This window comes from Prionailurus viverrinus, chromosome X (assembly GCF_022837055.1).
Source record: "Prionailurus viverrinus isolate Anna chromosome X, UM_Priviv_1.0, whole genome shotgun sequence".
In the NCBI taxonomy this organism is placed as follows: Eukaryota; Metazoa; Chordata; class Mammalia; order Carnivora; family Felidae; genus Prionailurus; species Prionailurus viverrinus.
In genome coordinates, this window is record NC_062579.1 from 3872791 (window position 1) to 3899511 (window position 26721).

At 50.3% G+C, this 26721-nt stretch overlaps 1 protein-coding gene across 1 annotated transcript in view; it reads left to right on the forward strand.

Annotated features, from left to right (window-relative positions):
• Nucleotides 1–26721, forward strand: part of WWC3 (WWC family member 3) — a 119027-nt gene that overhangs the window by 35197 nt on the left and 57109 nt on the right. The window contains exons 2-5 of the mRNA XM_047843928.1: nucleotides 6907–7016; nucleotides 13467–13670; nucleotides 24154–24230; nucleotides 25592–25671. Coding sequence (XP_047699884.1) covers nucleotides 6907–7016; nucleotides 13467–13670; nucleotides 24154–24230; nucleotides 25592–25671 — 471 coding nt within the window. The remainder of the gene's footprint in view (nucleotides 1–6906; nucleotides 7017–13466; nucleotides 13671–24153; nucleotides 24231–25591; nucleotides 25672–26721) is intronic.

The following is a 26721-nucleotide window of genomic DNA, read 5'->3' on the forward strand; positions in this document are numbered from 1 at the left end:
CAGCAGCAAGAGGAGACGAATACGGTCCGAAACGAGTCTCCTGGAGACACAAGAGGGAGGCAGGAAGGGGAGCGGCCGCAGCCCGCGTCCAGGCTGTAACTAAAGAGGCCACCCCCAGTTAGCACGAGCCTGGCGGGCTTGTTGGCTCATCCCCATTTTGAAGATTTGGAAACCGGGGCTCAGAGAGAAACAGAATGACTCATCCAGGGTTTCTCGGCAGTAAATGGCTCTCCTGGAACTGGCACCGACTGGGGCGGCCCGATGCCACCTTCTTAAAGAGCCCTGGGGGATGCAGCAGGTGGAAGGGAACGAAAGAAACCGGCATCTGTGCCGTCCATCACTCTCTCCCTTCTTGTGCACCGGCTCTGGTAAGATTGGCCAGCGACACGTACTCCTCTCCTCTGCTGAGGCCGAGAAGAACCGTTTGTTAAGGGGAGACTCCGCGAGGGGACTGTGTCCGAGTGGTTGTTGAGGGCAGGGGGCACCTCTCCTGGCCGGCGTCGCTCAGACGGGGCGGCGGGGTGAGGGGCTGGTGAGGGCCGGCCGGTGTCAGGGCATGCGTTGAAGCGTGGGGACGGTGGGTGCCCTGCTTCTCGGTTCATCGCTTTCCATGTTTCCCCAGCTCCCCCGCATCGGGAAAATGCCATCAAACTCAGGCTGTGCTCGCTACCTACTTGTTGCCTGAAAGCAAAGCCCGCTTGTGCCTTACGGGTTTGTTCTGAGCCCTTGAGCAAGCGCGTTGTAGATTTCCCCGGAGGGTGATGAGACAGACCGTCTCTTACCTCTCTGGCAGGGGTCACGCACTTGGGCAGTTTATGTCAGGTGCTTACTGGAAGCTCACATTCGTCATTGACAATAAAGAGCGGAGTGTCGGGACATACCTGAAGAGGTGACTCGAGGTGCCTGGTATATGGGTTATGCTTTTTACTGCAAGTGATGGAAGATTCCAGCATGACAGAAAGTGGTGCTAATGCGGAGTGAAAGGGCACGAGGAAATAGACCAACCAGTGTACGAAATTGTATGTGGTGTCGTATCAGCTGTGGAAAAGTGAGCTGGAGGACAGAGAAGAGAGGAAAAGAAATGAAAACGTGAATCCAGGGCTTCTGGGCTTTAGGTGATTTTATCTCCTATTCTTCGTACTTTACTGTGAATGTTTTACATTGGGTTGGAGATACGGGGAAAAGAGCGTCATGTTCTTCAACCTTGAAAATTTACTTCTTGGACTCTTGAGGAAGATAGTTGTAAATGCAGATTATGAGCTTTCTTTTTTTTTTTTTTTTTTTTTTTTTTTTTTAAATTTTTTTTTCAACGTTTTATTTATTTTTGGGACAGAGAGAGACAGAGCATGAACGGGGGAGGGGCAGAGAGAGAGGGAGTCACAGAATCGGAAACAGGCTCCAGGCTCTGAGCCATCAGCCCAGAGCCCGACGCGGGGCTCGAACTCACGGACCGCGAGATTGTGACCTGGCTGAAGTCGGACGCTTAACCGACTGCGCCACCCAGGCGCCCCATGAGCTTTCTAATACAGAGATGTTCCTTTCATCATAGTTTTACAAATTGGGATGTAATTCACGTATAGCACGAAACTCACCATTTAAAGCGCGCAGTTCATGAGTTTGAGCGTATTCATATTGTGCAGCCGTCACTATCTCATTCCAGAACATTTTTATCCCTCCCAACAGAAGCCCCACACCTATTAGTGTCACTCTCGTCCCCTCGCCCCCAGCCCCTGGCAACCACTGATCTACTTTGTGCCCCACTGGACTTGCCTGTTCTGGCCATTTCTTATAGATGGAGCCACACAACACATGACCTTCTGTGTCTGGCTTCTTTCACCCAGTACGATGACTTCAAGGTCCATCCGTGTTGTAGCAAGTGTCCATACTGCGTTCTTTTCTTGTGTTTTTAATGGCTATATAATATGCCATTGAATGGGTAGACCGTGTTTTATTTATCCATCCATCAGTTGATGGCCCTTCGTTGTTGCCACCTTTTGGCTATTGTGAGTAATGCCAGCATGGACCTTCATTTGTGTGGATGTACGTTCTCATTTCTCTTGGGTATACACCCAGATGTAGAATTACTGGGTCATATGGAAACTGAGTGTTTAACTATTTTGAGAAATTGCTGCACTGTTTTCTCAAGCACTGCTTATGAATATTCGTATTAGCAGAAGTCAGGAAATAATGTAGCTTGTCAATAGTAGGAGAGAGCTTAGGTGAATTGTATTAATCCCCTTAGCAAACGCTTGGTAAGAACGCAAGCTCTTTTATTCCTAGATTACGTACTAGGGGTCAAAGGCAGTTGAAATGGGATAATTGTCCCCATTTAAGATTGAGCTTAGTCTATTCCACTCTTCTAGGTGATGTTTGCAGATAATTTAAGAAGGGAGACAGAATACTTGGGCTATAGTGTTAGGCCAGCTCCAGTAATTTGGGGGGAGGCTCCAGGTATGAATTAATAAGTAAAGATGTTACACATTACAAAGTTGAGTGGAATAGACGGGACAGAAAATTGTATATACTGTGTGAGCGTGACTGTGTCAGAAAAAACAAATTAAAAGAGCACGGAGGGGCGCCTGGGTGGCTCAGTCAGTTAAGTGTCCAACTTCGGCTCAGGTCACGATCTTGCAGTTCACGAGTTCGAGCCCTGTGTTGGCCTCTGCTGACAGCTCAGAGCCTGGAGCTGCTTCAGAATCTGTGTCTCCCTCTCTGCCTCTCCCTCGCTTGTACTCTGTTTCTCTTCCTGTGTCTCTCTCTCAAAAATAAATAAAACATTAAAAAAAGAGTGAAAAGAACACAGAAAAAAGGTGGAGGGAAACACAGTAAAATAGGAATAATGGTTTTATTTGAGTGGCGGTATGAATGGACAGTTCTCTCCTATTCAGGTGTAGTTCCTAAACTTTCTGTAATGGAAACTGTAATAGAAACAAAAATGCCCCTGAGCCTGTGTGTGGTGACTGTGGGAAGGTGTCGGCTGGAAAAATCTAGCGTCAGGTTTCTGGGGAGGTGAGAATTCAGGAACTTGGGCCGGCCTGCCTGTGAGTGAGTGAAGACAGAACTTTGGGTTTGCCTTAGGGAGGACTCGTAACCCCAGTCTGGGCCTATCCTGGCACTCAGTGCCATGCACCTGCAGACAGCCACTGCGCTCGAGGAGGGGCCATTGGACATCAGTGTCGCCGCCCCCTTGGAGGGATGAGCGTCGCCAGGATGAAGGGTCACAAGATTGTCCCGGAAGAAGCCCACCGCCTTGCTGAGGGTGCTGGTCGTCTCTGGCTGAGTATGAGATCTCCCCCACGTGGCTCCAGGCCTCCCCCTGACGTACAGGAATCCTGCTTTTTAGCCAACAACAGCCAGAAAGCACTCCTTGCTGAAAGACTAACACCAAAACAACTCCACTGTTCCAGACTCCCAGACGTTGGCCTTCTGACAGTGAAAAGGGAACCAGGATTTATTCAGCTCTCCTCATTACATCAACGTGATCAAATACATCCTAAGACCGAACCTCTCATCTGAAGTGATTTAGTCATTACTGAAGCAATGTTACCCACCAACACCCTTCTTGGGGGAAAGACATCATTTTGATATTGGTACAGTTTCAAATATTCAAGGATGGCCTGTGCTGTGCAACAGAAAACCGTGAAGTCTTTGTCCCATAAATATTTCGGAATGATGATTAGGACAGTCAATTTAGACACGCTCGATGCTGTTGTTGAAAGTCAGGCCAGAATGTGCCTGTGTGCCATGAAGTCGCAACCGTCTGGAAGTCTGGAGGGTGTGTCGGCCTGGTAGATGGGTGAATCAGAAGGTCGGCATGGATGTTTATTGTAATGTTCTGCAATAGGAGGAAAAGCCTTCTCTGCATTTCACTGCCTCCTAATAGAGGACAGCCTGGATCATCACCACAAATGTCCACTACGGACGGGATCTGACGATAGACTGGGAAGGGAAGTGAGAGCTTAGGTGTCTTATTGGTTTCCTATTGCCGCATCACAGATCACTCCGAGATTTAGTGGCTTCAAATGACAGTGAGCATTATGTCACATGACTCCTGTGGTGCAGGAATATGGGAGTTTCACTGGGTGGGCTTTGATTGGGTCTCACAAGGTGTCATGGTCAAGATGCTGCCCGGGGCCGAAGTCATCCGAAGGTTTGACTGGGGCTGGTGGACCCACTCTCAAGGTGGTTTACCCATATGGCCGGCCAGTTGGTGCTGGCTGTTGGCAGGAGGCCTCAGTTCTTCCCCATTTGGGTCTCTTCATCGGGCCGCTTTAGGGAGCTCACAACCTGGCTGCCGGTTTCCCCCAGAGCCAGCAATCTAAGAGAGCAGGATGGAAGCACAGTGTCTTTTATGACTGCATCTCAGAGGCCACGCACCGTCATTTCCTCAGTATCTTGTCGGTTGCACAGCTCAACCCTATTCTGTGGCGGAGGGGACTGTGTGAGGCCATGAACACCAGGAGGCAGGAGGCATTGGGAGCCCTCTTAGAAGCTGGCTGTCACGGGTGTCCTGCTGTAGGCATGCGTGTTTCATTCACAGTATGATGGATGAAGCCAGGGAGCGGGTTTATGTGCTCCTCCTTGCTGTCAGCTGGCCCCTCTGCTGCGTTCTGCCTGCCCAAGGGATCCCTATCTTTGCCTTCTAGCTTACCACTTCTGTCTTTTGGGAGCTGGGAAACGTCATCATTGAGCCTGTTCAGACTACCATCAAGTAAGTAAATGGGCTCAAGGTGTAGGCCCTGTGGATCGATAAGACCAATAGCAAGGACTTGATAAACTTCTATGTGGGTGCAGGGACCTTACTCTTGGCGTGAGCTGGACTCTGAGAGGCGTGTTTCCTCCTCAACTAGCTTTGTAGTACTGATTCTGTGGATGACTGTGCAAACTCCATGCCTTGTTTATTTTTTTTAATTTTTTTTTACATTTATTTATTTTTGAGACAGAGAGAGAGAGAGAGCATGAACAGGGGAGGGTCAGAGAAAGAGGGAGACACAGAATCTGAAACAGGCTCCAGGCTCTGAGCCGTCAGCACAGAGCCCGACGCAGGGCTCGAACCCACAGACTGTGAGATCATGACCTGAGCCGAAGTCGGACGCTTAACCGACTGAGCCACCCAGGCGCCCCTCCATGCCTCGTTTAGAAAGAAAGTGGAGTCAGAGACATCCGGCTTCTCTATCGGGCCAACATAAAATTCACTACTAGAACAGTAGAGGTGTCATTTGGTTTATTTTTAGAACAACAAGTATGGAAGTGTTATTATATTCCCCTGTACTGGCTATTGGACAGAAGATTGAAAAGATGAACTTCAGAGAGTTTTATAACAGTTCTGAATTATGAAGTGAGTTGGCCTCAGTAGCTCTAGTTCAGGATTCCCACCTCTCTTTGCTGACGAAATGAGATCACAGATGTAAATGTGCTTGGAATGCACCTGTGCTTGAGCATTTTTCCCCCAGCTTATGTGCGAATCAAGAATGGCAGAGATGTGCTCAGGGCTCCATTTATCCTGAAGTAGCGTCGTTTTTGGTGTGGTTTGATCCCATTCAGGACTCGAATCACGCACAACGCCCTACTGTTACCTGCTTGACTTGGAGCCACGCCGCCATCACGCCATCCCCGACCTGTAAAGGAATCGTGCTCCAGACGTTGGTGTTTCGGGACGGCGTGGCGTGCACTAGGCTCATCCTGTGATGTCGTGTGTTTTGAGTGCATTGTAGTTGGCAGGCTGTCTGTGGTGTATCTTGCCTTCTGTATATTTCTGTTTTGATGTTGACTCTAACATCTAAAAACTATGTATAAAATGGAGACAAATTACAATCTGTTCCATTCTGATGGCGCTTATTGGCGCTTATCAGTTTCTAAATGCTACTGGGAGAGACAGAGCCTTGTTGTCAAACCAGTTTGGGGAAATAACATGTTCAGAATTCATCCTGGTCTTGTGAGGTTTGGCCGTGGTTGTGGTATCTCACTTTCCTGGGGCCAAGGACTTGAACAGAAGATGTGGGAAGATTGAGGTGGTGAAATTTAGGTTATCGGATTCCCATGCATACCAGTCAGTGTGCATTTATAGAGACGACCGAAGAGATAGCTGCCCAGACTCAGACAATTATAAGGTGTGGCCTGTTTCATCCAACAGCTGTCTTGTCAATCATTGTGATCATGGGATGTGGGGGAGGGGACGTTCTCCCTAAAGAAACCCATCTGGAAACCTTTTGTGTATCTATGTCAAGCCAAGGTTTCCTTAATCAATTGTGCTTCAAGGAGAGAGGTCTGTAGACAATGCGCTTTTGTTGTTTTTCTCCAAAAAACAAAAAAGGCAATTTCTGCCTCCTGTATAAGGAATACAGGCAGTATTTATTTAGTAGGTATCTCCTTGTATTGTCGCCACGCGTGCTGGGCTTTTTGCATTTGGTCAGTGGTTAATGTTTCACTCCTTAACTTCTGATGCCCGGTAGGTGAAACTTACCAATACATTTCAGATAGATTTAAGCTGTAATGCATGCAAACCGTTGTGTGAGGTGGGGGGGGGGGCATCTGTAAAGGAATGAGAACAAAACATAGGTGTCCTCTTGTGGAAGGTTCCAGTGTCATCAGCTCATTAAACGTAGTGCTTGGAAGAAGATGCTCGTTTACCTGTTTTGTAACTGTCCATATCTCTTTTCGCTGCTATTTAAAGTTGCACTTTGACATAGGAATGCTTTTAACTGCAAGCGTACAGATATTGTTGCTGATTATTATTTGGGCAAAGCCAGTCAGTTAATTTTCCACCTAAATAGTTGGAGCAAAGGCAGTCAATTAGATGAGATAATATCTAATTTTGTATTAAAATCTAATTCTGGAGTCGATTCAAGCCAACGTACACAAAATTGACCTGACTTTCAAATTTGCTTTCATAATTTTATTTTGCAGGATAACAAAGCCATTGACCTTTGCCGATTGTGTTGGGGATGAACTTCCTTTAGGATGGGAAACTGTATATGATAAGCAAATTGGAATTTATTACATGGACCACATAAATAGTAAGTAGACTGCCACATTTGAGTTATTACATGTGAATGAGTTTTCATGTTGATCTCAGAGATGCTAAGAACTCTTTTTGTACAGCTAAAACAATCATTACTATCCGATGCGGCATTGGACTGGATTTTATCAATGTAACCTGAAGTTTTTGTTTGTTGAGTTCTTCAGAAAGTGAAGTGGTTACGGAGCTACCTTGCTTGTGTGTTGCTCTGAACTGCACGGAAAATGTTGAATGGAGAGTTCTAATGGCTAATAGAAGGACTACGTTTCCCAGGCAGTCTGGAAATAGAAAGATCTTTCATAATGAGAAGGTTGTTTATTGCAAAGCGGAGCTTACGGGTTCTTGGAACAATGAACACCCAAGTGATTACCTTACCTTCATTTTGTCTTACACGTTTAATTTTAACTTGAATACACCAAACCTTTTTGATCTTTGGGGAGGGTGAAAACTGTGTAAAGACCACAGCTAAAATAAGGGTCCCTTGACCTCGTAAGCTTTCTTCAAAGAACCGTTTAGAGCAGTGGCTCTCCATCGGGGCTGGTTTTGTCTCCCGGGACGACTTGGCAGTGTCCAGAGGCCTTGTCCATGGTCACGCCCGGGAGAGGTGCTGCGGTGTCCAGTGAGCAGAGGTTGGGCGGGGGGTGCCGTTGAACTCTGTCCGCTGGTCAGGACAGCTCCCCGAAACGGCAGGACACACCCTGGTTCACAAGCTCCATTGTATCAGAGATCTGTTCTCCACCGCTCGCTCTCGGCTTGCTGCACTTTCGTCAGCCCTCCTCGATCTGGCCCGGCTGGGACCCACTTGTCACTCAGATTCCCGCTTTTTACTCCCTCCCGGCTTCATTCTAGCTACCCTCAGTGTTTCTGTCGTTCGACATTTTTCATTCCTCAGGACACCAAGCACGGCTTCCCCTCAGCGTGTTTTCTGTCCTTCAGTTTATTAAGTGTGGGGGTGCCCGGGGGGCCCGAAGACTCGCGATGCCTGCCACGTGAGTGATTTGTAGCTCTTTCTGGTCCCACGGCTTCTCCTGTCCCGTAGTGCAGTCAGCCCAGGTTGGTGTCTTCAGGGCCGATTCTTGCCTGTCTCTTCCAGCCCGGCCTCCTGAGTCGGCGTTTGGAAACCCGAGTGGCGAGGCTTCCTTTCTCAGTCCCCGGGCAGTGGAATTTCTGGTGCCTGGCGGTCAGCCTTGCCCTTGATTGTGGCTCTTACCCCAAGACTGGGCAGTGGGGATAAGTACTGCCCCAGACGGGGCCCAGGCCCGTCTGCCCTGTCAGGTAGTTACCCAAGTGGCAGGAGGGCTTCTGGGTAAATCCACCACCCAGCGGACAGGGCGCTGTCCTTAGCGAGGCTCCAGCTGCGGATGGCCCTCCCTGTAGCCCCAGCCGACGTGGTGTCTCACGACAGTGTGTGTTCAAGGTGTCTTGCTGTCTGGGCTTGCCCTCCCAGCTGCTGGAGGGCAGCTCCTGCAGGTGAGGGCCTCTGCTACAGGTGAGGGGCCGCCCCCGCAGGTGAGGGATGCTTTCGCAGGTGAGGGATGCTCCCACAGGTGAGCGATGCTCCTGCAGGTGGGGGCCGCTCCCGCAGGTGGGGGATGTTCCCACAGGTGAGGGCCGCTCCCGCAGGTGAGGGATGTTCCCGCAGGTGAGGGATGTTCCCGCAGGTGGGGGCCACTCCCGTAGGGGAGGGATGTTCCCGCAGGTGAGGGCCGTTCCCGCAGGTGAGAGATGCTCCCGCAGGTGGGGGATGTTCCTGCAGGTGAGGGCTGCTCCCGCAGGTGAGGGATGTTCCCGCAGGTGAGAGATGCTCCCGCAGGTGGGGGATGTTCCTGCAGGTGAGGGCCGCTCCCACAGGTGAGGGCCACTCCCACAGGTGAGGGATGTTCCTGCAGGGGAGAGATGCTCCCGCAGGTGGGGGCCGCTCCCACAGGTGGGGTATGTTCCCGCAGGTGAGAGATGCTCCTGCAGGTGAGGGCCACTCCCGCAGGTGAGGGATGTTCCCGCAGGTGGGGGCCACTCCCGTAGGGGAGGGATGGTCCCACAGGTGAGGGCCGTTCCCACAGGTGAGGGATGTTCCCGCAGGTGAGAGATGCTCCCGCAGGTGGGGGATGTTCCCGCAGGTGGGGGCCGCTCCCGCAGGTGAGGGATGTTCCCACAGGTGAGGGCCGCTCCCGCAGGTGAGGGATGTTCCCGCAGGTGGGGGCCACTCCTGCAGGGGAGGGATGTTCCCGTAGGTGAGGGCTGCTCCCGCAGGTGAGGGATGTTCCCGCAGGTGAGAGATGCTCCTGCAGGTGGGGGATGTTCCCGCAGGTGAGGGCCGCTCCCACAGGTGAGGGCCGCTCCCACAGGTGAGGGATGTTCCTGCAGGGGAGAGATGCTCCCGCAGGTGGGGGCCGCTCCCACAGGTGGGGTATGTTCCCGCAGGTGAGAGATGCTCCTGCAGGTGAGGGCCACTCCCGCAGGTGAGGGATGTTCCCACAGGTGGGGGCCACTCCCGTAGGGGAGGGATGGTCCCACAGGTGAGGGCCGTTCCCGCAGGTGAGGGATGTTCCCGCAGGTGAGAGATGCTCCCACAGGTGAGGGATGTTCCCGTAGGTGGGGGCCACTCCCGTAGGTGAGGGATGGTCCCACAGGTGAGGGATGTTCCCGCAGGTGAGAGATGCTCCCGCAGGTGGGGGCCGCTCCCGCAGGGGAAGGATGTTCCCACAGGTGAGAGATGCTCCCGCAGGTGAGGGATGTTCCCGTAGGTGGGAGCCACTCCCGTAGGTGAGGGATGGTCCCACAGGTGAGGGCCGCTCCTGCAGGTGAGGGATGTTCCCGCAGGTGAGAGATGCTCCCGCGGGTGGGGGCCGCTCCCGCAGATGCGGGATGTTCCCGCAGGTGGGGGTCGCTGCACCGTGGGCCCGGGCACATGCTCACTGCGGCTTCCTCATCAATCTTTGGCCTCCCCGGGCCCAGGTGCTATTACTGAATGGCAGAGGCATCTGCCTTACACAATCTTTCTGGAAAGCCAGCCTGCCACTGAGGTCCTGGGCCCGTTCTGGCTCGCCTCTCTCGTAAACCCAACTTGCTCATCCCTGTGTGCCCCCTTCTTTGCTGTGGGCATTCGTTGCTCACCTGCTCACTGTCACGGCGACTGTTTTAAAGCACCTTTCTGTGCTGGCCCTGGGGACACAGGGCCCAAAGTGAGACCCAGTGCGCACCTCAAGGATTCCACACGACGCTCTAGACGTGGCCTTGAACCCAAAAACTGAGTAGTCACCGTGGACTTTCTTCCAGTCACTGTGAGTATAAGTGGGGTGACTCAGCACCGTGGGTGATGCTGGTGAAGACATCAGCTCCGGGATCACACCGCCTCCTCTCTCAGAGAACCCAACTCTTTTGTTTTTTTCTTGCAGGAACAAGAAAGGTTATTATTATTGCAATAGTTTGTACATGGAGGGCCAAACAGCACATTCCAGAAAACTTGCTCCCCAGAACCCAACTCTTCATAGCACAACTTTAAAACTCTTTAAAGGCACAGCACCCAGAGAGTCAGATATTAAATTGGAACCGTGCAGGTGGGCAGTAGGGTGTGAGGGACCAGAGGGACCCTGGTTGACCACCTTCAAGGTTCCCAAGACCCTCCGGGGCACTGGACAGAGTGCAGGCAGTGCTGGTGGGCCGCAGCGGGTCTCACTGCCACACACAGGCGTCGGCGACACCCGGCAATTACAGATGTGATTCGGCCCCGTCCTGGGCCTGCTGAACGTGAGCTCTGGGACTCGGTCAGGACCCTGATCGCTGTCGTTATATTTGGTTTCTTATCGTCTAGTGGGGGCTTTTGAGGCCTGGAGAGGCTGTCCAGTAGGGGCCTAGAGTGGCAGTGTGAAAGGGACGGTGGGTGTCGAAGGAAGGGGGTTTAAAGGGAGAACTTACTTGAAACATCCTAGCAAGCTCTTGTGTGTGCATGTGTGTGTGTGTGGGGGGGGGGGGGTATGTGTGTGTGTATCTGTGGTAAAGAGCACATGACATAAAATTTACTTTTTAACCGTTTTGAGGTGAAATCCACAAAACCGAAAATTAGCCATTTTAAAGTGTGGGGTTCAGCGGCGTTTGGTGCGTTCACTGTTGGACAGCCACCGCCCCTCTCTAGTTGCAGAACATTCCACCCCCCTCCCCCAGAGTCAAACCTGGAACCCATTAGCAGCCACTCCCCCTCTCCCCTCCAGCCTCCCAGCCCCTGGCCACCACTAAATCTCCTTTCTGTCTCTCTGGAGTTGCCTCTTCTGGACATTTCACGTAGATGGGATCCTACGCTGTGTGACCTTTCGCGTCTGACCTCTTCCACCCCACGGGATGTGTTCGAGGTCCGTCCGCGCTGTAGCCGGAAGCAGCACTTCATTCCCCGTCGTGGCCGAATGACCTTCCATCGTGCGGATGGGTCCTGCTTTATTTATCCCCTCATCAGTTGCTGGACTTAGGCTTGTTTCCACCTTGTTGGCTGTTGCCGTAGAGCTGACCGAGCACACTTTATTCTGTTTTACTTATTTATGAAGATCTGATTGGCTTTATTACATGTTTTGTGAATCAGGCAGCACCCCTTCTCACAAATAGAGGGGAGCTCCCCAAGCCGCTTTAAATGAATTATCTTGCATGTTTGTGTAAGATTGGGGTACTCCTGTACTCTGCACTCCTGTGCCAGCAGCCTGCACGTACTTACCAATGTGTCATGGTTGTAACAGAGCCACCATAGCCTGGGGTCTCTAAATTTGGAACAGGGACACCGCTTTGCAGTTTTTGTTTGATTTAGGGCAACGCTTCGGTTGACATCTCCCCGTTAGGAGATTTGTGGCGGTGGAGGAGGGGAGCGTCTCCCGAGTCTGGGGGTTTTGCCCTTATGCTCAGTCTGCCGCCTCAGTCTCAGGCTCTGATTTCGGGACCGTTGTCCCCTGCCTGTGGAGCAGACTCCCCTTCCTGCCGCTCGTTTGGTGCTCCTGCGGTCAGGAGTTAGTGATGGCTTTGCCTTGGGTTTCAGATGAAGGAAAAGGTCCTGAGAATATAATGATGACCGAGGCTCCGTGCCTGCCTTTGAGGGGCTCGTAGTTTGGCGGGGGGGGGGGGGGGGGAACAGAAATGTGAAAACAGTCACGTGCCCAGTGCCAAGAACTGCAGTCCCAGCCGTCGTGGAGAGACATTACGTGCTTGCAGGGGCGGGGCAGGCTTCAGAAAGGAGGTGCTTTGGCAAAGGCACTCAGAAGACGGTAGGGTTTCCTGGTGGGGCGGAAGAGGACGCAAGCAGCACGAACAAATGCAGACAAGCATTTCCAACGATGGAGACTTCGGAAAAATTCAGCCTGTTTCGAGGACGTCTTGGTTGGGGGAGGACAGAAACTAGGAGTGAAGCTGGCAAGTTAGTTTCGGGACTCCGGCGTCATGAGGAGGATATTGCCTTGAAAGACGTTCGTGTGTTAAAGAATCACAAGCCAAGTTAGGAAGGCGACTCTGGTGAGCGCACTGAGGAGGCAGGACGCCTGCGTGGTTTCGGAGAGGGGTCGTGAGGATCTGATTGAACTTAGGGGAGATGGAGAGAAGGGCATGTCGTCAGCCACGATTGTTTCTAGGGGGCAGGAAGCACCAGTTCTTGGTGGCCCGCAGAGAATTCTGGGTGAGGGAGAAGAGCAGGTGTTCTCTGAGGATGGGTCCCAGGTTGGCCAAGTGGGTGGATCTGGATGATGCTGCTCACATCGAGAGGGGGCAGAAGGAGAAGCAGGTGACTGCTGTGTCCCTGTTGGCGTCGGTTGAGGGTTTGGTGGTGAACGGGCGCCATGTGAGAATGAGTTCTGCCTCGGACAATGACTCAGAATTCCTCTGGTTCCGTCCGGGTGGAGATCTACCTAGGAGGCAGCCGGAAGAAAAATGGGAACTCAGGAGAGAGGCTGGAGCCAGAGGGAGGCATGCGCCTCCCACGGAGAGTGAGAAAGCCGGAGTGGAAGATGGTGGGGGGGGGTGGGATTTATGGGTGGGAGGAGACAAGGAAGTTCGCGAAGAACACAGAGGGGCTGCAGGTCTGGTGCAGAGGCCCGATGAAGGGGAGCAGCCAGGTCATAGGGCATTCTGGGTCAGAGAAGTCAGTGACCAGAAGGTTGGGAGTAGCCATTAGTTTGACAGCGGAGAGCTCATTTGGGTTCATCCCCGCCGATGTTTGTTCGCAGTGTGAACAGTTGTCTGGTATCGTCTCCTCCGCGGGAAACTTCTTCGTATCCCTAGAGTTTTCTTCTCGTTCCAACTGTGGATCTACAAACGGCAGGGGTTCCACGCCTCAGGAAGCTTCGTTATGAGGTCGCTTCCATAACGTACATCCCGCCAATGAGTTAATTTTCGTATCAGCCAGTCACGTGACTGCGTGACTGTTGGTCAACCTCAAGACCTTACTTGTAAGTCACTTACGTTCTCGCCCTTTTAATTTCAGAGCTTACCCAGATTGAGGATCCCAGAGAACAGTGGAGGCGAGAGCAGGAACGGATGCTGAAGGAGTATTTGATCGTGGCCCAGGAGGCTCTCAATGCCAAGAAAGAAATCTACCAGATTAAGCAGCAGCGGTTCGAGCTGGCCCAGGAGGAATACCAGCAGCTGCACAAAATGTGTGAGGACGACAGCCGCTCGTACACTAGCTGTGAGTTGACTGTCCCCCGTGGGTAACGCGCGGCTTCGGAAGCCGCCTCTCCGCCGGCTTACTGCACACACCGAACTTGACTCGGGCAAGACGGCTCCGTAAAGTTTCTAACCGCGTATCGTTAGGTCGTCGGTATTTTGCTCTGGAATCGGGTGTCTTCCGTTAGCCACTCCTTTAGTGGGTATCTACCAAGTGCTTGCCCTGTGCCCAGGCACCGTGATGCAGCGGAGCCTGAGGAGGCAGAGGTCCCTGCCCTCGTCGCATCACATTCAGGTGGGGAGGGTAGAAAAGCAACAAGCAGCTTTCAGGCGGCGGCACGAAACGACCTCGTGTCTCGTGTTTGTCAGTGCGGAAAAGGGCTTCACTCGGAGCCCTCCGCCACCGATAGGGCGTGTTAGGGGTGATCCCCGGGAGGGCCGCGCAGTGGTTTCGTTGATCCTGCGTGGAAAGACTCGGGAGCCATCACGTGTGTCAAGCACCTGTCCCTCTGTAGAGTCCTTTCTGGGGCGGCACGCTGAAGGCGGAGGAACTCAGCGTAACCCAGAAGATCGGGGGGACTCCCCGCCTCCGATGGCTGCGCACTGGTGTTCTCAAAAGGAATCCCTCTTCGTTTTAGAGGTTACTGGACGTGGGCTCCCATCTCATTAGTACTCGGCGGATGCTCAGGTATTGAAGGAGCCCGGTCCCGTCTCAGAAACCAAAGCAGCTCGTTACCGACACAGTCAGTCACTGCTTGAGCCAGTCTCTTCCCCACAGCGCTGTCACACTTAACAGTCCACCACAGGTGCACACGGCCGTGACCGTTCTGGGTGCCCGTGAGCTCGGGAAGAATGCGTGGAGGTGCTACGACTAGGTTTTGTGTGATAACAACCTGAGTCTCGTTGAGACACGGGAAGCCTTAACCTGTGACGTGGCCGCCATGTTGCCAGGTACTTGGCTCTGGCGAATAATAAAGACACAGTCAGAGCTTTGTTCTGTGTTGCGAGTCAGAATGGAGTTAAGGCCGAGGGGCCATAGGTCTTTTTTTTATTGCAGCTGCTGTTGAAGGTGAATACGCCTTACAAGCTGTGGGGAAGCGAGGGGTGGGGGTTCCCCTCTGTAACAGGAACTGAAGACAGTGCTATCACATGTCCCGAGAGAAGGTCAGGACCCAAGTATAATGCTGTGTTGTTTCCAGCTTGTCTTATCTCTTGTTCTTTGGATATTGATATCTATTAGGTTTTTTTTGGGGGGGGGGTTTGTTTTAACTGTTCATCAGAACGCAGTGCTCAGCTCAGTGCGAATTTTTAGAGGTTGGTTTCCTATCTCCATAGTTTCTTTTTTTATAATGTCTTTCTCTGATTTTGGTATCAGGCCTCACAGAACGAATTGGGAAGTGTTCCCTCCTCCTGTTTTTGGAAGGAGTTTGTGTGGGATTGGTATTTGATAGAATTTGATAGAATTCACCAGAAAAGCCATCTGGATCTTGAGTTCTTTGTGGGAGTGTTTGGAACTATAAATTCAATGTTATAAGGCTACTCAGATGTTTGTTTCTTATTTTTTTAAAAATTTTTTTAACGTTTATTTATTTTTGAGAGAGACAGAGACAGAGCATGAGAGGCAGAGAGGCAGACAGAGAAGGAGACACAGAGCCTGAAGCAGGCTCCAGGCTCTGAGCTGTCAGCACAGAGCCTGATGCGGGGCTCGAACTCACAGACCGTGAGATCATGACCTGAGCCGAAGTCGGACGCCCAACCAACTGGGCCACCCAGGCGCCCCTGTTTGTTTCTTCTTGAATCAGTTTTAGTATTTGTGTTTCAGGGAATTCGTCTATTTCATGGACTCCGAAAGTCAGCAAACTTTTCTACCAAGGGTTAGGTAGTAAATATTGTAGGCTTTGTGGGCCACAAGGTCTCAGCTGCAACTACTCAACCCTGTTGTTATAATGCAGAAGCAGCCAGAGATAATACATGAACGAATGTGTGTGGGTTGTTCTGATAAAGTGTAAACACAGGTAACAAGTTTGATTTGGCCTGCAGGGAGATTTGCCGACTGCCGAGCCAAGTTGTCAAGTTTATAAAGTTGGTCGTCAAGTTTATAAAGTTTGTAGAATTCCCTTTCGGTTCATTTAAGATCTAGACACTCCTAGGTGGTGTCCTGTCTATCATTCCCAATGTTCCTAATTTGTGTCTTCTTTTTTTCCTCAGTGTAGCCAAACTTTTGTTGATTGTATTTGTCTTTATAATGAGCTGGCTTTCCCCCCCCTCCTATTTCTTACCTGTTTTCTATTTTATTGATTTCTCTTTATTATTTTTTCCTTCTTAGTTTGGCTTTACTCTGTTCTTCCTTTTCTAGCTTCCTAAAGTAGAAACGTAGACCATTGAGTCTAGACCTTTCTTATTTTCTCACCTAACCTCTAAAAGGTATGAATTCTTCTCCAAGTGCGATTTTAACTGCATGCCGCAGGTGTTGGTGTTTTCATTTTCAGTCAACCCAGATTGGCTGTTTCTTTTTGGGTTCTCTAAAAGCAAGTTGTTGGGACTTTTGAAAGATGTTATGTTGCCGATTTCTAATGTAATTCCATTGTGGTCAGAAACTACACTATGTAAGATTTCAATGTTTTGAAATCTATTGAGATGACTTTTATGACCCAGCATATGGTCTCTCCTAGCGAGCTCATAGGATTAGAAGCCCATGGTGTTGGTACAGCGAGGTCACGCCTAGCTGCACCAGTGGCTTACAACTGTTCCTGAGAGCCTATGGTTAGCGATCTTAAGTCTTTTCGAAAGTTACTTAGTAGAAGCTACGCCGAACCATAGAAAATTGTTCTTTCTGTAGTTTAAAAAGGGCTGAATATAGGCAGTTTCATATGATTCAACCTAATGGAATGTTTCTTCCCAGTAGCCTTTAGGGACCTTATCTGTTCCATGGTTGAGTTTGATTAGATCTCCAAAGGCCCTCCGGTTGATTTTTCGTCTACGGATGGAATGGGGGAAGGACAGACCAGACAAATTTGGCAGGAACTTTCTTCCAGTGATTGAAGAGAAAAATCGCAGCAAGGGAAGATGTTTCTTACATGTTGCCTACGACCAGTGCAGCTGAGACTTCGGTCGTGGTGAACGTGGGGCCTCTGGACCCGAGCCTGTGAGGGTGCAAGTAGAGGAGGACCTTGGCGCATCCTGTTGGATTCCACACCCAGCCCTGGGGGAGGCGAGGGAGGAATCCCGGGCCAAAGCTGAGCCCCTGGATTAAGAGCATTCAGAACCTGTAGCCCTGTAGCGATGGGATATCCCTCACCATCAGTTTTTGTATTTCCGTGGGCTTTGACATTTGGGCATGTAGGAAATCGCACTCGGTAATATTCCTTCCTGTGCTCCACAGAATTTTCCTAATGCCCAGTAAAAAAGAGCTACTCAAGATGCCGTCCTGCGTGGTGCATGAAGAAACCTTCAGTAGAGGAAGCAGATGACTCTGGTGTTCCCTTGACACTCTGAACCAGGCCCATCAGAATCCTGACCTGCTAGAAGTCTCTGTGTAGACACAATCTCTGCATCCACTTGTATAAGTGGCCTTGGGGGCCAGATAGGGCCAGCCTGTTTTCATGAAGGGCTAGAGGTGCCGGTGGATTTTGCTGGGGCCTGTTGGCTCATCTGGGATAAGACGCCACATGGAATCGTAACGGACTTAATCCAAGTGCTTCACCAGGTTGCTGCTGCTCCTGGGGTTTGGACCAAGCTCTTTCAACTTGCCATTTAACCTGAACTACTAATTACGATGACGAAAACTCTGTTAGTGACTCAAATGAATTCTCTCTGACCACACCGGTCTCACACAGCCCAGATTGCTAGTCCTCTAAAGCAGGGAGGCGTCTCCTTGCTCCGGTACTGGGAACGGGATAACACTTGGACCCGTTTCTCGTTACTTCCTTCATCGGCAGTGACTTGAAGCCAAATGAACCAGTATTCAGTGAGCTAGAGTTTTCTGTGCATCGTTCGGATTGCAACATCACGAAGCACACGATGCTGTCTTTGTTGTACACGTGAGAAGCAATACTGGGGAGGCGAGGTTACTTCTTCAAGGTCACATGCCTAGTAAATGGCAGACCTGGGATCTGAACCCAGATCTGTTTGTGCATGTAGCCTTCAGTGCTGCCTACTGTTTCCTAGGCATGGAAGAGGCAGCTCAAAGGAGCTAATTGTGTTTTTGAAACACTTTGCCCTCCTGTTGTTCAACTTATCTAGAAGTAAAGACCGATTATAAATTGACAAGGCCTCTGGCAAGTTTGCAACACTCAGAGGGGCGAGTGGGAGGCAGAGCACTTTCTATGTCTTGGCTTTCTTGTGGCCCATGGCAGGATTGCTAAACTATTCGTCTAGTTTCCAACAGATACTTACTTAGCACCTGGTATTGGTATGTCCCAAATGCTGGGGACACGATTTCTGTCTCCCTAATGGCTGATTGTAGGGAACAGTTAGGCATTGATGGGGAACAGAGGAATTAACTAAAACAGCCACTTTTTAAAGTGTTCATTTCTTGATTTTTGAGAGAGAGAAAGAGAGCACAAGCAGGGGAGGGCCGGAGAGAGAAGGACAGAATCCCTAGCAGGCTCTGCGCTGTCAGCACAGAGCCCGACGTGGGGCTCGATCTCACAAAGCATGAGATCATGACCAGAGCTGAAATCGAGAGTCGGACGCTCAACTGACTGAGCCCCCCCAGGCGCCCCCAAAACAGCCATTTTTAATATTGGAGCAGGAGGGCGGGAGGAAATGACGTGCATCTGTCCTACCCCCTTCACAGATTCCTCCCTGAGTTGTGGAAATCACCGGAATAAAACTCCATTCACTGGAGAGAAAAGATTTTGTGTCAATATTGGGCCATCTGGTATCTAAGAATATCCAAACCTTGACCTTTTTCTGTCCCTGAGCAAAGCAAAAGCAGACGCTTGCTGGATTTGAGCGTACATGTCCCCGTGAGGCTAAAAACCCTACCCTACTCTATTTCTGGGAGCCGCCTGGGACCCGGGCCCATTTTGTTTGTAGAACCCGGGGACGGAGCTGTTCTGCAGTGGGCTCGTTCTCTTTGAGCACACCGGTTCTCTTCCACAGTTCCATCCTGTCGTGTTCCCCTACTTTCTTCATGTCTTGTTTTGCTGGCAAAGGAGTTTTGTTAAAATCTTTGTAGCAAAGGAATTTCTTGCCGCATTCATTGTAACTATAAAAAATGAAAACAGAGGGGCGCCTGGGTGGCGCAGTCGGTTGACTGTCCGACTTCAGCCAGGTCACGATCTCGCGGCCCGTGAGTTCGAGCCCCGTGTCGGGCTCTGGGCTGATGGCTCGGAGCCTGGAGCCTGTTTCCGATTCTGTGTCTCCCTCTCTCTCTGCCCCTCCCCCGTTCATGCTCTGTCTCTCTCTGTCCCAAAAATAAATAAAAACGTTGAAAAAAAAATTAAAAAAAAAAAAAAAAAAGAAAACAGAAAATGCTAAGAACTGGAGGTCTTTGTATTTCTTGACCTGAGTGGTTATGTTTGTATTTGCTTTGCATTCATTCATTGTTTTGTATGCTTCTCTTTATGTGTGTTATCCCCCCACCACAAAGCAGAGAGAAAAGCCAGGAGGAGCTACATTAAATTATTAACGTTGCTCACATCTAGAGGTAGAAACAGGGAGGTCTTTTTCTTTTTTCAAGCCTATTTTAAGATTTGTCTCGATTCCACGCGTTTATTTCATGCAGTGAGCAGAATTCTCTCGGGTGAAGAGTGAATTGATATCTCATTTAGAGGAAGAAGATAGTTCGGTCTTGATTTGCCCTACTTTCTTCATTCTAATGTGCTCATCTCTTTGCCTTTCCCACTGAATACATTTGTTATGTCAGACGCTTTTATGCTAGAGTTAATCTTTCAGTCTTCCTGAGAAACTTGAGCTCCTAGGTGCCTTCAGATGAAGTATTATGACCATTTGCAGGATCTTTTGGAAGGAATTCTTGCATGGGATGAATTACAGTCTAAACCACAGGTCAGCAAATTATGTGTGGTTTCTGGGCTGAATCTTGTCCACTCTGGCTCTTTATAAATAAAGTATTATTGGAACGCAGCCACATCCACTCACTTACCTATTGTCTATAGAAGCTACGATGGCAGGGTTGAGGAGCTGAGACAGAGACTGTACGGTCCACAAAGCCAAAAATATTTACTCTCTGGCCCTCTGCAGAAAAAATTTCCCAACCCCTGGTCGAAACCAGTAGTTCTGAACCCTGGCTACAGGGTATCATCTCCTGAGGGGCTTTTAAAAACTGCTGCTTGGGCCCCACTCCCAGAGATTTTGATCTCCTTGACCTCGGGTGGGGCCAGACATTTTTTTTTTTTTTTTTGGTAAAGCTTTCCAGGTGAATCCCAGAGTTGAGAATCCATCGGTCTGGATTGACTGTGACGGTCTCTTCCGGCAGCAGGAATATGACTTTGTGCCTCTGGCTCCTAGGAGCCACCAAAAGTCTGCACCAAAAGTATCTTCGGGTGGTTGGGAGAGCTGGCTTAATCTCCCGTGAGAAAGTGCTGACCCACCCTGAATTCCTGGGTTAGGTGGTGGTGAAGCTTGACCTTATCGGTTATCAGTTTTGCCAGCATTCTTTCTGAGGCTTTAGGCCCGTCCCACAAAGACGGCCTTCCATTGGTTACCCAGGAGAGGGGTTTCTCCTCTACTACCTAGGGGAGTGTAATGGCCACAGTCCATCCATTCAGCCTTCTGTTTTCCTTCGTGGGTAAGCGTGTTGGAGCTGGCAGGGGAAAAATGGATCACACGCAGCATTTTTCACGGGTATTAGTTGGCAAGACTCAATCTTAAAGGCGATTGCAGAGCCTATGTCTGTTGAGAGATAATCCCCTAGTCTGCCCTAGAGAGCATTTCTGAGAGAACTCTCAGTCTGAATTTGGTGGGATCTTGTGTTACTTCTGTAGGTCGCCTCTGAGTGGGCTTGTTTGATATTTTTTGTTCCTTTGCTTATGGTGCCTTTAAAAACAAATGTCATGCCATTTGTTGGCCTGGGTTACTTACATGCATGCCTTTGTCGCTGCTCTGGTAATTAGTACCTGTCAGCATGGGAACTGTCAGGGCTTGCCATCCTGTCTGCCAGGGTTCTTTTGGCTTCCTTGAGCAACTCCCCGTGGTGCCGATGCCTGGAGGTGCACACCTGGTCCTAAGGGGCAGTCTGCCCAGAGGATGTCTTTGGAGAAGGACTACTGGTCTTTCAAAGCATGTTACCCCCCTGGGGTGATCTTAGGTTCCCACAGCACAGAGGAGGCCTGTGTGTATCAGAGAAACAGGGAGACAGAGACAGACGCACCAGCAGACGTGTTTTCCCTTTTCGATACCCTACCCTGGAAAATCAAAATCCAAAATAAGTCCTGGGGTCTGCAGCGTCATGAGTGCTAAATGCACGGGCCACGCTCACCTCTTGGACAATGGGCACTGGGGAGCCCGGGGTCCATTCCTTCTCTTGTTGGAGAAGCTAATCTGATGGGAGAATCTGGGGCATCTGGCCCACAGGAGCCCAAGATTCAGACCGAGGTCCCTTTTTGACTGATGTAGATCAAGGCACTGGAAACTTAGTCTTCGTTCAAGTGGGGAGACGTGATCATCGTCTCTCACAAAGATTTTCCAAGAGTTGATGTCGCTGTGGTCCAGCTAGACTGTAACCTGATTTTCGTGTTACCCAAAGCACTACGGTATGCCTGAGTGGGCTCCTTAAGCTGTTTAATAGCTGTGGCCACTCAAGTCTTCAAGAGAGAAGAAAGCTTCAGAGGCGAAGGTCTGGTATTTATCATAAACCTTGAGGTTGGAGATGTGTCTTAACAGAGGCACGATTCTTTTTTTAAATGTCGTGGAGTGCACGCCGTGAAAAATGGAGGCTGGTGCCCTGAGGTGTTCCTTGGACTCCAGAAATGGGTTCCATTAGACCTACCGGCAGATGTCAGGAACTAAGGATTTGGCTTTGCAAGTTAAATCACATTATTAAAAGTTATGCCAGTGTTCATGATGCTCCTTCGTATTTGAAGATAAATGGACTCACTCTTTTAGGTACTTGAGTTGCCTCTTCCCTCGTCCCAGTCCTGGAATTTTTAAATTTTAGAGACTGTAGCAAAGCTAACGTGAATGCTGTCTGCATAAGGAAACCCCGTTTTATCATTTGGGATGGTTTCAGCCGTAAGTCACAGAAAAGACCCGCTCCTTGTCACATAAGAGCCCTTCAGCGGTGGGGTGGGTCCCCCCCATGGGTGCATTCGGTGGCTCAGGGATACCATTTCTCTATCGGGCTCCCCCTCCAGGACTCGGTACACCTTGAGTCTCCCCCAGGGGAGGGGTGCACGCCCAGCGAGCCGAGGGTCCTGTTAGTTAGGAAGGAGAGCTGGGGGGCTGGTGGCTGTGTATTTGTCTAGCCGTATCCTGTTATTTCAAGTCTGTCGGCTAATTTTCCCTGTGAAATTGCGCAGAAGAGGACTTTTGTGGCAACGATTTCAGACCGTTACGTTAACTGCTGTCGAACGCTGTTGTCAGTTTCCCCGGACTCTGGGAACCCAGAGTTACTTTCTGCCCCACGTGGGAACGACCGCAGGTGGCAGCCGTTGGCGTGGTCTCCCTCAAACGCAGGGTGACAGGTGGACCCACGTGGGGGTGAGCAGTCAGCGAGCCTTGGGCTCATTTGCTTCTTATCTGCATCCAAGTGGAAGTCCCTTTACCTCAGGTCGGGGGGAACGTTTAAGTCCTGGGAGTTCAAGGTAGGGGTTTTGTAGAGATGATTTCTGACTCTTAAGGGCTTTGTTTGGGGCGTTGCTCTCAGTACTGGTCTTAAATGAAGCCAAGGAAGTCAGTCAAGATGGAAGTCGAAGGATTTGGAAATAGATACTCTTTGTCTCAGAAAGAATTCTGTTTTAAAAGTATTTTACTCCGTGTCCTCAAGAGATTACGATTCTAAGAACATTTGAGATAAAGTTGGCAAATGCTTAGCTCCTCCGGATATTTATTTCTAGTAGATTCTAATGGTTTGAAATTCTGACCGTGATAGGGACTATCTTCTTCTTATTATTAGTTTAGAGAGACAGGGAGCACACGAGCAGGGGAGAGGGGCGGGGAGGGGGGGGGAGAGAGAGAGAATCTTAAGCAGGTCCTATGCTCAGCTTGGAGCCCGATGTGGGGCTCGATCCCACGACCCTGATATCGTGACCGGAGCCGAAATCAAGAGTCGGACGCTCAGCCGACTGAGCCCCCCAGGCGCCCCTGGAACTGTTTTTTAAGAGATCTCTGAACTGCTCACACTACCTTTGGATGCAGTTCTAATTGAGGGTATTAAACAATCTTGCTGTGTAAGCCCCTTGATGACTTTGAGCCGTCCTCTCTGATGCAAAGTCAGGAAGTGATTTTGAACTAGTCGCTAGCGGTTGGCACCCAGTCATCCGAGTGACAGGCAGCCTTCAGCTCCCAGAGCAGAGGGGTGAAGAGAAAGATGCCAGCGCTGCCGATGGGCTTTCTGAGCAGGTGGAATCAGTGGGAATAACCCGGACGCAGACGAGAGCGGTGCGGGGTTGGCCACAGCCGGGGACAGGGGCGCGCGCCGCCAGCCAAGGTGGGGGCAGAGACGAGTCACTCCGGCACAGGGGCCGACGGCTTCCGAAGCTGAAGAGAGGAGACGGAAGCATCAGGAAACAGCAGCGCAGGGAGGTGAACGGGGTGATAGAAGTTCGAAGCGGCCACTAACTGCTCGGCTGCGGAATCCCTGGAAAAGGTTCTTCGCTGTCCGCACCACCGGAAATTGGCTGACCGTGCTCGGCGCACAGCTCAACAGGCCTTCGCGTCCTGCTCACGCCAGGTCCCGGCTGTTCATAACGGTGCCGCGTCTGGCCCGGAGCACGCGGCGTGGAAGGACAGCTTTTTCTCGGGCCTGCCAGCTGCTGACACATTGCTAGAAAGTCGTCGTTTTTATTTTATAGAGCTTTACTAGTTGTTTCTCATGCCAAAAATCGTTCATGTGGAGAATACAGGTGTGAAGAAAGGAGAAAGAAAACCTTCTGTGATGAAACCACTGAGGATAACCACAGGTGGCTTTGGGATTCTGTCCTTCGAGTGACATCCATGTGTATATGCGTTTGAAAAGGAAGCAAAAACGGATTCATCCTGTATGTACTATTTATCTACTTAGAGCAGTTTTCCATATCATAACCACCTCCCCCCCCCACCCCCCGAGCGTATCTGTGGTTTTTAACCCGAGTAATTTCGCTTTCGAAGTAGTTTTGATTTACCGATAGCCATGCATTGCCTCGTGTGGAATCACATAGAAGGGCCACATGCAGAAATCAGACGTGAAGATTTGAGGCTGTGAAATGTTAATTCCTTATGAGCCGGTGCCAACTTGTAAATTGGAGACTTAGAATTAATTGTTGATTCAGAAGTTCCTGTCTGTGTGTATTTATTTATTTTGAAGGATCCATTATAAAATAAAATGTTTTCCTTCCGTTTAGCCTTCTCTGGATATTCAACAAATACAAAGTACGACCCGTACCAAATTAAAGCAGAAATAGCAAGTCGTCGGGATAGGGTGAGTAAAAGAGCACTCCCACAACTAGAAGCCCTGTGTGTATTTTCACGTAGCGTTACTTCTCGTGGCTCATCTAACGGGGGTCGGTGTGTCTAACACTCATGTTGTGGTAACATTTTTAATTTCGTGGACTATGATGATGTTTGGTTTTACCCTTCACTTTTTTTCTAACAGGAGGAGAAAAGTTTCTTTTTGAAAGCTCAACCCATCTAACCAAAAGCCACCTGTACCCCTCTGTGTTTTCCCTAGAGCTAGGGTCCTCCTGCCCCATTTGGAAAGATTGGGTGACGTCGGGGCCCGGCCTCCACGGCCTGCTTCCCGATATCAGTGGGTTGCCAGCCTTGACCCTTGGCAGCTTTAGCTCCTCCTGTTCTCCCCCGGTTGCTATATTCCTAGGGAAATCTTTCCCGCAATGGCATTTGACCAGAAGGTTCTGATGCTCCTTCCCTGGGGACACTGGAATTCTTTACGTGCCCCCCCCCCCCCCCCCGTCTCATCCCTTCAGTGCCCTGCCTTGGTCGCGTGGGAAGGGGGACGGTTTTGTTGCGTTTGCAGCAAATCATGGGACACGTCTTGGAAACGAAGCCTCTTGGTGTCTCATGCCCCAAACGCCAGTGTCTCTCTCAGTGCAGCGGTTCCCAAACTCTAGCGTGTCCAAGAAGAGCACCTGGGGAGTTGATTACACATGCGAGCTGCCAGGCCCACCCCCTGAGGGTTTTTTTTTTTAATGTTTATTTATTTTTGAGGGAGGGAGACAGAGCGTGAGCAGGGGAGGGGCAGAGAGAGAGGGAAACAGAATCCAAAGCAGGCTCCAGGCACAGAGCCCGACACGGGGTTCGAACCCACGAACCGTGAGATCGTGACCTGAGCTGAAGTTGGACGCTTAGCTGACTGAGCCACCCAGGTGCCCCCACCCCCTCCCGAGTTTTAACACGGGCCTCAGGTGGACCCGAGAAGCTCTCCATGTGACGCACTCTCAGGTAGTGGGACCGCAGGCTTCCGGCAACAGTGTTCCCACATGTGGGGTCTCGGAGTAGTAAGTAGAGGGAAGGTGAAAAACGCATTAGGCGGTTTGCTGATTGTGACGTATAAATCACTACCTGAAAAAGAAGATAGCTGCCGGTTCCACGTAGGTAGGAACCTGTCGGGACCTGGGATTTTTGTATCCAAGCGAGGCACTTCTTCCACGCTGGCTGTTCTGTTTGCCCGTGGATGGAAATTCATGGAGAGCCTAGGTGACCCAGCGCATCGGGAGCGAATCAGGAACTTAGAGGACAATGCTAACACGAACAACTATAGAAACGATTTTCAGAGGTTTTTTTTTTTTTTTTTTTGGAAAAAAAAATATAATTTGTCTTTAGCTTTCCAGATTAAAACGAGAGCTGACCCAGATGAAGCAAGAACTGCAGTACAAGGAAAAGGGGGTGGAGACCTTGCAAGAGTGAGTTGCCCGCGATGACAGAGGGGGGGCTTCCTATGATTTGCTCTTGTGCTCGCCTGTTGGGTGCCTGGGTGTGCGTCCTGAAGCTTCACGGGCCTTCCGCTTCTATGCTTTTATTTCTGCTCATGTTTTCCCCAATCCTAAGCCTTGGAATCTTTCTTTTCCCTGAAGATACTTGGTTCCTTTAAATGGAAATACCTGGGAAACAAGACCTTTATTTTACATTTATGCACATTCTCTGTAGCCGCACCGTCCAGGACCCCCGTGGATGTTTAAATTTGACTTCTAGTTCTGTTGCTTTTAGTCTCAAATTGTTTTTATTTAAATTAAAGTGAACTAAAATTCAAAATTTAGAAGCCCAGTCACCTAGCCATATCTGAAATGCTCAGCAGTCACAGGCGGCCAGTGGAGATTTTCTCTACCTCGCTGCTGTTGGCACTTTGGACCAGATAACTCTGTGCATCACAGGATATTTAGCAGCATCCCTGGCTTTGACCCCCTGGATGCCCGTAGTACCCTCCCACCCAGTTGCGACAGCCACAACTCTCTGTAGACATTGCCAAGTGTTCCCTGGAGGGCACACGTGCCCCCGATTGAGAGCCAGAGGGCTAGCGGTGACTGCATCGGATAGAACAGATAATCGAACATTTCCATCGTCACAGAACATCCTGTGGGGCGGTCTGGTCTACAGACCTTCCTGTTGGCGTCTTTACAATTAGAACTTGGTCCCGACTAAGAGTTTGGGGGTGGATTTCTTTTTTGTGAGCTATATTAAGTCAGCAGATCCAAAGAACACAAGTTATTTCGTAAATGGTGATGTTGTCCTTCTGAAAGAATTGATTTTCTTAAGAAAGAGTATTGTATGCTTACTGGTCGGTCGAGATTCAGAGCCTGGCTTCTCTTGCTGCACTTGAACACGTGCCTCACGAGACCTTCTGTGCCTGCTCTTCCCATCAGTCACTGGGGATTGTGCTAGTAGCTCAGGCTGCTATAACAAAACATCCTTGGCCGGGGAGCTTAAACAGCAGCCATTTCTTTCTCACAGTTCTG